The 10313-nt window shown below is 32.0% G+C and overlaps 1 protein-coding gene and 1 long non-coding RNA gene across 15 annotated transcripts; both read right to left on the bottom strand.

Moving 5' to 3' along the window:
• Positions 1-420: 420 nt before the first annotated feature.
• LOC146908570 (uncharacterized) lies at positions 421-4292 on the bottom strand. 4 transcript variants are annotated; one of them, XR_015020401.1, is made up of 8 exons: positions 4182-4292; positions 3935-4063; positions 3769-3840; positions 2625-2696; positions 2428-2493; positions 2027-2095; positions 1236-1420; positions 421-637 (listed from the first exon to the last, which is right to left on the bottom strand). It is a non-coding gene; the product is annotated as an uncharacterized LOC146908570 (long non-coding RNA). The 4 variants fall into 4 exon arrangements; XR_015020403.1 differs by lacking the exon at positions 1236-1420 and having other exon boundaries at positions 421-598; XR_015020402.1 differs by lacking the exon at positions 421-637 and having other exon boundaries at positions 1141-1368.
• A 74-nt stretch (positions 4293-4366) lies between these two features.
• Positions 4367-7075, bottom strand: LOC146908569 (cyclin-B1-4-like). Of its 11 annotated transcripts, none has more exons than XM_085729882.1 (10): positions 6849-7075; positions 6599-6663; positions 6480-6521; positions 6315-6394; positions 6133-6214; positions 5780-5856; positions 5274-5400; positions 5129-5174; positions 4811-5014; positions 4367-4717 (listed from the first exon to the last, which is right to left on the bottom strand). In XM_085729882.1, exons 7-10 carry the CDS (start codon positions 5378-5380, stop codon positions 4493-4495), a joined length of 582 nt encoding a protein of 193 aa, XP_085586008.1. In that variant the 5' UTR covers positions 5381-5400; positions 5780-5856; positions 6133-6214; positions 6315-6394; positions 6480-6521; positions 6599-6663; positions 6849-7075; the 3' UTR covers positions 4367-4492. The 11 variants fall into 11 exon arrangements, with proteins under 11 accessions (XP_085586008.1, XP_085586003.1, XP_085586011.1 ...); XM_085729877.1 differs by having other exon boundaries at positions 6133-6201; XM_085729885.1 differs by having other exon boundaries at positions 6480-6510.
• Between the last annotated feature and the right edge of the window lie 3238 nt (positions 7076-10313).

Below are 10313 nucleotides of genomic sequence, written 5' to 3'. Positions count from 1 at the left end.
TTATTACAGGCAAACACAAATTTCTTAATATACTTAAAAGTAAACTGATTTGAAACATAGATATTACAGGCATATAAGAATATTGCATTTACCTTCAAATTGTTTATTTATCAGAATTTTATGGTTTTATATGATACAAAGAGTAATCTGGTATGAAGAGTAGATACTAATATAAACACAGAGTTTAGTAGATACTAATATAAACATAGTTATTTAGTAGATACTAATATAAACATAGTTATTTATAAGTACAACAAAGTGGATATTTACATGCATCATATTTGAGCACAACACACTTATTGTAGTAAGTTTTGATGTCAAACTTAATATATTACACCTAACCAAAAGCAGCCATGGCTGATGCAAAATCAAAAGCCATTATGCGAAGGATATAACAATATAGACCGCAGATCAAATAACTTCGCAAGATACAATGGCATATCTTCCAAAAAATACCCAAGGATGAAACTGGTCACTCCGTTTTAATTTCTTTGCCCAACTTGGCGGAAGAAAACTGTGTCAAGTTACAATCGGTAGATGCGATACTGTTACGATATTTTTCATCAGAAGAACGCTTTGCGGGGGTGCAGCTTCCAAACTGTTTCGAATCATTATCAGCACAAACAAAGAAAGATTGCTGTTGCAATGGGAATAAGGAAAAATCATACACAAAATAATTTCTAAGTGTCATTGAAGTAATAGTTTTCATATAGTGGTGTTGCTAAGATCATCAACAATGTGAATAATTAGTATCGAACATATAGGTGTAGGATAGGTTAGCAAACTTGTATCCTTAACATGACCACAGTAGAATTTTGACAAAAGTGAATAACTGCAATTTAGAAACTTTTGTAAATATAACTTGTATCCTCTATTATTGCTAATACGCAATATCCTTTAAGAATATAATGAAAACATCAATAAAATTGCAACCAAGATGATTGATGTTATGAAAGTTGGATCTAATGCTAATTGAACAATTTCCAGATAATAAGTTGCATCCTTTTCTAAAGTGTACAATTTTCTTTGGAAGATAAAGTAGGTAATGTCAACAGTCGATGAGAAGATCCATGAGACCATGACTGATATTCGGACACATTTATGATTTGGCATAAGCATATCAGTACATCAATAGCTAAATTTCTCATCAACAATTTAGATCATTTACTTTACCCTCCAAAGTGAATAGTTCACTTCCAAGGAGTTAAATCTGTATGATTAAGATCCTCACTTACATCCTTGGATAAGAGCCGCTCTGGTCCATGGCAGTTCAACTATCAAACTGCTTACATTCTTAACGTCACTAAATAAATCACATCCATTCACAACATGAGGAGCTAAAATTTAAATCTCATTTGAGAGAGATATCTGCATTATGTGTGTGGCATGTCTCGAGTAAGATTACATTCAGCAAGGAAACCTATGGAAGGCAAAATTAAAATAACATTAACTTTATTTCAATAATAACATGCATATCCTTAATTTGATTGGGGACATACTTTATTTGTATAATTTATTTCAAAAATAAAAATATTCCATTAACTAAATTGAAGTATTTATCTATCCAAAAAATAAATAAATTGAAGTATTTATGAGAATGTGAATCGCCCTAGGAGGTTGAGGGTTGAGAAAGAAAGATCAATATTACATCTGATAGAAAAGGAAGCAAAAAAGTCCCCATGAGCTTAGCTCATTTGGTAAGGGATAATGCACAATATGTGCAGGGGCCGGGGTTCGAACCCCGGACACCCCACATATTCATCTTACTGCAAAATAAGATGCATAGCCACAAAAAAAAAAAAACAAAATATAATGGAATTGAAGTCATGTAATTATCATAAAACAATCTCTTAATATTCATTATTAAGTGAAATGATTAAATCCTTTATATTATTTTATAGAAGTATTTCCCTTTTTTATTTCCGTTGGTGTTAAGCATGTGCACAGTGCAAAACAGGTCAAGTTTGAACCTTGAATAATAGTAATAAATTAATACTTTAAAGATTGCAAGGCACTGCTGTCTTACCTCAACCTGTTGTTGCAGTGAGTGCACATAGTTTATTATCTCATCTAGCATTACTGCTTTGCCATTTATCTAATAAGAAAAGAAACCGAAGACATCAGAAAAATTAACAAATAAAGACAAAACTAAAAGAGATAGCAAATTAAGGAATCCTGGAAATGAGTCGGTATTTTGGGTTTTAAAAACACATCAAGGAGGAGTATATGCTATATCTGCGCCAAGGCCGCAAAAATATCTTGCGCATTAACAAACCTCACTCCAAAAAAAAAAAAACCAGAAATAAATATGTTGAAAATGTTGTAGGAGAATGCCACTAAATAGATTTTCCTGAATGTTGCTGGAAGAAAAAAAAAATTAGCAAATAATGGTAGTGTAAACGTGAGAAATGCGTAGAGATAACATACAAATCAATGAGTGGAAGCTCAGTCAGGTATGTGACTGGTCGAATAAATATGTTATGCTGCAGGAACCTGCAATAAGTACCACATTATAGATCAAATCAACATGACCCGTAATTTAGTAAAATCTTTTCTTAGTATAGGACGGAATGAAAATCAAATAAAGGAAACAGGATGAGGGGCGTATGAAAGAAGATACTTACAATCTACCAAGGTTTATCAAGGAACCAAATGAACTTGGCAGATCTCCAGCAAAATTATTATAAGAAAGGTCCCTGATGAAAAGAATAAATCATCCTATGTGAGTTGAAAGACTAAGATCTGTAAACAATAATTGAACACCTAAACTTTGATGCCTCACTTTTTCCTGATTCAGTCTAATTTCATTATGTAGTCTAATTGGAGTGCTTCTCACCAGCTGACAGAGCATTTCTTTTCTTATCCAAAACAGCATCCTTTTTTGGCTTCTGAATTCTAAACTATCCCATGTATTTCCGACAAAAAATGACGATTATGTGGGCTATTCTATCTGGCTATTCTAAGGATTCTTAACACAAACACAGTTAATGAATTAACCTTCAGAATCCTATCACTTGAAAGAAGCCAACAACGTTGACACAACGAAATACATAAAAGTATGAACCACAATTGTGCTACCAGTTGTAACCATCTAGAACAATAGTGTGTGTGTGTGTGTGTGTGTGTGTGTGTGTGTGTGTGTGTGTGTGTGTACCACAGTTTCTAAAGCTAAATTAAAAATCTGCATAGTAAACTAACATAAGCAAAGAGCTGCTATATTGTTTGATTCTAATTAGCAACAGTTCTTATTTTGAAAAATTGAAAAGCCCATCCCTTATGCTTAATTAGGATAACAATGAAACTAATTGAATATAAGTTCTATGATTGCTCAGAAAGTGATTGAGCACACAGATTTGACAGAGGCCACTTGAATGAAATATCATCAAAGTGGAATTACTAAGACCGATGAGAGGTAGTTTTAGTCAAACTCGTAATTCTTTTCAAAAAATATAAACAAAGTTGTTGTATTCTTTATAATTCATTTCATAATCCAAACCTATAATTGTTTACCTGCAGATGACATTGGGTAATATGAAGGAATGACATGGATCATGAAACTCTCATTCTGGAGCAAACTCCCTGACACGAACATATTTTAACAAATCTTTCTCATAACCTGCCAAGTGAAAGACACAACCAGAACTATCACTTGGTTCACCAAGAAGAAATATAGGAGACCAACAGCCAATAAATATAAATCCTTCACTCAGACTACTAAGGCAATGCATGCAAGCTAGGTTTGATTCTGATAATAAAAATTGTGCTTACCTGACCAGTAAGAAGAGGAGTATCGGCTGCAAGTTTTGATGCAACAGGCCTCGGTGTACGTACAGGCCAACTCTGAAAATTGGTACACCATGTATATTAAGTTATAATGAAGGATAAGGAAGACCAATACTTCAATCAAGCAACTAAAAAAGGGGTGGCCACAAACCTGAGGCATGGTGAACTTCTTTTTGACACCTTGAAACTCAAGTTCCAACACAATGCAAAACTTTCCTCTCTTACCATGCTCAAGGCCACCAAGAAAAGCCACAATTTTTTTCATTAAAACGGGAAATATCTAAAGAAAATGATTAACAAAGTAAGATAAATTGACATTTGAAGTATGAGAAAAATATAAAAAGTTACTTTACAAAAAGAAAGAAAGTGGCTCAAGAGTGTTAGCACAAGCACTAAACCTTTCAATGAGAACTGTTATTACTCAAAAAAGTTGATGTCATGGCTGAAAATGCATCTGCTTCAAGTCTTCCCACAACAGAGAGGTAATCGTTTTTTCCCTTTAATATTTTCTACAAATCCAAAAGTATAACTTAGACCTGAACATGTGATATAATAAATTTGTGAAGGATAATTGACAGTTAACCTTAAAAATTTCATAAGCAAAGAGCTGGATGACTCTATAAGTTATGGCCCTAATACGTAGCGATGCAAACCTATGGTACGTTACCCTTCAAGTAACCTCGAATGCCTTCTTCATTCCCTATCATTGTTATTGCCTGCATATCTTTTTTGACAAAATATATATGTAATGTTTTGACAAATCATCAGATCCAAATCCATCTAATATGGGCAATAAATATCGAGTCAGATAGAAAGTTTCCAGCATGAGTTCAAATTTCCTATACACTTCAATCAACCAGTCAATAAGAATTGATCTCATCTTAGCATTTATATCTGGCTGTGAAACCATGTAATCATGCACACGAACATCATCCTGTGTCATTCATCAAAGTCAAAATATTAGAGAATGTAAAAAAAGTAGAGATATATATAGAGAAGAAACACAAAACAAAGCATAGAACATTACTTCAGAGAGTTTGTAATACTTGTAGATGTCATCAATATACTCAGTTGCAGTCAATTCATTATCCTTATAAGATGAATCAATGTTCTCAACCAAATCCTTGGGCACAACTCTACAAGTAGCCTGTGTTTGACAAATTATGTTCATTCTTATTCTTAGTCTACATTGCTTCTGAGCATGTTCCACCCTTGCTGCAGGAACAATGTTCTACAACAACAAAAAGAGTTCCATCAAAACAAATTTAGTGATACAATGTACTAAGGAAACACAACCTTTGAAAATGGAACAAAGTAAACATGATAACAGCAACAACAAATGTACCTTGTTCTTCTCGGCTGCGGCTTGAGCAAGAGCCTCTAACTGAGCCCTGCAACAACAATAAAAACAAATAAAATCAGGCAAATTATAAAGATATACAACATGTGGTAATGATTTAATTTCAATTATAAAGTTATGGAATCAGCACCTTGTGAGGCGTTTGGTGACATTAGCATTAGCACCAAGATCTGCCGGGTTGATCACAAGATTTTGGATATCTTGAAGTACTTTTCTGTTTCTTCCTTCAACCCCCATATTCCTTTGCTTATTCTCACCTAATTCCATTAACAAAAAGCATAAATCAGACATTATTTCACTGATCAAAAATTATAAATCACACCATAGCAGAAAAATGTACAACAAAGGTACCACCCGTGGATTCACTAAACATTTTCCAGATTATTACATAAACCCTAATACTTAACTAAACCACCCTCAGATTTCATTTCAAAATCTATGAAAATTTGATAGACCCATATACACAGAACAAATTAATCACAAAAAATTCAACGTGAGATGGAACTATACTTGTATACAATTCTTTATACAATTCTTGTATAAGGAACTATACTGTATTTGTGTAATAACCAGAAAATCAAATAAGCTCAAACTCTTATAGTTTTTGGATTCAGTGCAGGAAAAAAATTATGATACCTGTAAATGGCTTTTAAGATGTTCCAAAGTGAGTCCTGGAATCTCCATCACCCTCATCAAACGCTTTGGTGTTGCCTCTGCCACATATGCATAGTATGAAAAATACATTAAAAATTTAGATTCATCAACCAAATTCATTAAAAATCAATCAAACTTTCAAGTCTACACAAAGAAAACTTATCATCAACAAACCCAGAAAATCACTAATTTAAACCTGACCAACATACACATAAAACTTATCACCTGTTCAGCCCACAAATAAAAAACTTTTCATATCATAAATTGGTAACACAAAGTAATTTATAGCTGAAAAATTGATTTATTATATGCTTACATAGAAAAAAGTAATTTACCTTCAATTATGATTCTGCTAGCAGAAACTTTTACCCTTGCCAATTCCCACTCTAGTGTCCTCTCTCCTCCTGAAAATTTATGCTAAAACCATGTTACTGTATAGATAAACCAGTAGATACAAAAGTCATGCAAAAGTTAGTCCAAAATGCAAGTGGTCATAACATTATTAGCATATGCCTACTTGCAACTCAGAAATCTGTCACTGGATAACACCTCTTTTCTTTTTCACTGTGCATTTCAACATTTCTTTATCAAGACAATCTATTGAAATAAACAATTACAACATCAATATTTTGAGCCTACCATTTTTACATTCAATTTAAATATAAATTTACATAGAACATACCTTATGGGATGAAATTATCATAGATTAAAATCTAGAAGTGTCCTGGAAAAAAAATCAGTAAACAACTTAAAAACTAAAACTAATTAACTGAAAATAAATTAAAAAAATTGTAGCTAAACCTGTTTTTGATCAAAGATTAACAACAATTAAAATCAACAACTATCTTCTCCAGCCCTCTTCATACCTACACAATCAAAATCACAAGATCAAATAAAAAACATCAATTAAATCAACAACATTAACAACATAATTAACAATTTCATTAACAATAACAAAAACACAGAAACCCAATTAAACAAAACTCACCATAAATCAGAATTGAGTGTGTGAAATAACAAAAACACAAAAACCCAATCAAACAAAACTCACCATAAATCAGAATTGAGTGGGTGAAATGAAGAATTAGAACTTGTTAGATCATTAGATTAGGCTGAAGATTACAAAATCATATTTGCATGTGTGAAATTTGATGGAAAGGAGAGAAGAGAAGTGAGGCCGTGTTTGAGAAGAGAGAAGGAGAAGAACACGTTTTTGTTTTTTTAGAGAGAGAAGGGAAAGAAATCTGTTTTGTAGTGAGAGAAAGTTGGTGGAGAAATGAGAGAAAGAAGGAAATTTAGCATATATATAGGGGAACACTCCCCCAATTACTATACTAAATGACGAAAATACCCCTTCTGAGGGCAAAATTGTAAAATCAACGGACATTTATTTTCTTATTTAGTTTAGTAGAAGATGTTGGAGTGCTTTAGATCGAACGGTTGGAAGTGGATATAATTATTTTCGGCGGCAAAAGATCTTAACGGTAAAAAACAGTGAATGAGGGAGTACAAGATTGTTTATAGATTTAGAGGATCTGATCTGACAGTTGTCAAACTCCCTTCACTCACATGCCTTTCACTTCACCGTTCTCGATTAGGATAAGTACCATAATTCATGTCTTTTGCCTATTTCTATTCTCATACCATACGGAATTTAGATTTTACATGTGAGGTGTGAGGTAGGTATTGTATCTACAAAATTTCTCATCATTCAAAGTTAGGATCCGCAATGGTTGAATTGAATAATATACTTGAAAAATGGTATTTGTACAACGTATTAAGACAACTTTATTTCATACAAGCAGTATTATTATTTTTTCTATTTGAGGCTTGTTATATGGTGTGAATGACATGATGCATGACCGGACAAAATACATTATAGGTACTGCTTTTATGTTTTTAAAATAAAAAGGTGACACATGATTAAAATCTTTTTGTTGCCAATTCTTTCATGGCTTTAAGTTTTTCCCTCTCTATTTTATTGTTTTTTAGGAAAAATAATGTTGTCCTAAAAGTTATTTTAAAATGATTATACAAATATACTTTCTCAATATTTTTTAGGTTATATCAAGATATTCTTGTGCTTATTTGTGGGACTAATCTAATTCTCAAATGATTAATTAATTATCATCACACCACCAAACAAAATGAAAAGATTAATTAATCTCTTAAAATATCTATTTATAACTCAACTGATAAAACTGTCAAAATTATTAGATAGAACATGTGATTAATATTCGAAACCCAACTCCTCTATTTATATGTGTCAATGTCAATTTCCAATAGTCATTATGATTTTGTCTATTTACCAAAAATATAATATTTTTTTCTCCTAGGAATGATGTGTCTAAGCTAAGTTTAATGTCATAGTTTCTCATATTACTACTAAGTTAGTTTTAAATTATAGCTTTGAAGTGAATTTTATTCAACGACAAACGAACATGGTTGCTCATACAGTATAGTTAGGGCAGTCTGTTTTTGGTCTAGTCACCATGTTTTTGATATTTTTCCTTTTTGTATTGAACTTTTTTTTTTAATTAATAATATCTAAGTTAGTTTTGGTCAAAACAATATTTAAGTAAATAACACCAACCTCTCAAAAAAAAAAAAAGAACACCAAAAAGAAATATATTTATGTAAATAATTAAATTATTTTAGAAAAAAGTTGTCACACTTTATCCTGATCTTTGTCTTTTTTTTGGTTATATCCTGATCTTTGTCTTTTTGGTACCGCACCATCATTTTTTTTTTATATACAAAAACTATCACTCTTGTTTTTAAGTGGGAAAAGCTTTAAGGTTTTTCATCATGTCGATTTCTAAAATCAATCTTATTTTTTCATAATAATGTTGACACTTTTTTTATAAAGATATTGACACTTTTTTGACAAAATGTTGACACGTTTTTTGAATAAATATAAAACATGTTTTTTAGGATATTAGATTGTTGGATTTTCATTTCCATTAGGCTTAATTAAATAGTTAAATCGTCGTCGCGTGTTTTTGGATTTCGTCTCTGTATCTTTTTTGTTGTAAAACAAATTCTGTAAGATGCAAACGTTTTGATTTTAGTCCATACCGTCATCATCCGTGACAAAAATGTATATATGGCAAATAGAGGTTGATGTGACAGTGGCTGACGATGCTCATTTGGCAAAGTAGATGACGAGTCACACATTGAGAGGGACCGAAACCAAAAAATAAAATTCGTAGAAGGACCAAAACCGAAAAAATGAGAAGACAAAAAATTCAAATTTAAAAACCTTGGTTCTTCCATCGTCTTCATGTCTTTCTTCCTCCATTTTATGTTAGCCGCACACCTTCACCATTTCTTCTACCCATCTTCGACAATCGAAAAATGATCTAATCTAAACATGAGTTTTTTTACCTTTTTTTCCCTTTCTTGACCATTACATATTTGAATGACTTTTTCTATCCATGAAAGAAAAAGAATTAATAACAGGCCTCAATAAAATATAGAACCTTATTAGACAACTAAACGGTTAAAGACAAGTTCTTGTCAAATATATTGGCAAGGTCACAAACTAAGATACGTTTGTTCTGCTCTGACAATTTAGAAACTTTTTGTTCAGTGACGTATTTCAAAGGACCATGGTTATCCTTAGCAGATTGTTGAAAAATATGATGATCAGCTCCAAATTTATACTCTGGAAAACTAGAGTTTGAAGGGGATATAATCTTGAAGTGTGATCTCCAAAGAACAAATCATTGTGCAAAAGAACTATGCTTTTGTGGAAATCATGGAAATTTTACAGTTTTATGATATATCTAAGAACTTTTAGTTGAAATGGAGGATATGAGTGTAAGAAATGGCGAAGGTGTGCGGCTAAGATGAAAATGGAGGAAGAAAGACAAAAATAGAGGGAAGAACCAAGGTTTTTAAATATGAATTTTTTGTCTTCTCGTTTTTTGGTTTTGATCCCTTTGCGAATTTCGTTCTTTAGTTTTGGTCCCTCTCATTGTGTAACTCATCATCCGCTTTGCTAAATAAGCGTCGTTTGCCACGGCAGCATCTGCCATGTCATCTTTGTTTGCCACATGCGCGTTTTTGTAACGGATGAAGACGGCAGGAACAAAAGCAAAACGTTTTTAACTTACAAGATTTGTTTTAGAACAAAAAAATATATAGGGACAAAAACCAAAAACATGTGAACTTACATGAATGATTTAACTATTGAAGCATTTCTATTATCTAATATAAATTATGTAAAAAAAACACGGTTTACCATGTTATAGATAGCAGTGATTAATTTATGGCAAATAAACTTGTTAGACCCATAAGATGAGTTTCCTCTCAATCAAATTTTATCAACTCGCAAGAACTAAAAACCAAACTTCTGACAACTTGCTTAAGATGTCTGAATATTTTATCACTTATCAGGGCTGACACAAAGCTTGATGAGTATGAGCAACAACATATGACCTCAAATTTTTGAGTGACCCAAATTATGAAAATATCAGCTATATATACCTATTATCAATGTTCACAAATTATC

This window comes from Medicago sativa, chromosome 7, assembly GCF_051527215.1.
Source record: "Medicago sativa cultivar Bolivia chromosome 7, Bolivia_mono, whole genome shotgun sequence".
Lineage (NCBI taxonomy): Eukaryota > Viridiplantae > Streptophyta > Magnoliopsida > Fabales > Fabaceae > Medicago > Medicago sativa.
Note: the sequence above shows the minus strand (reverse complement) of the source record. Positions and strands in the feature narration are given on the sequence as shown.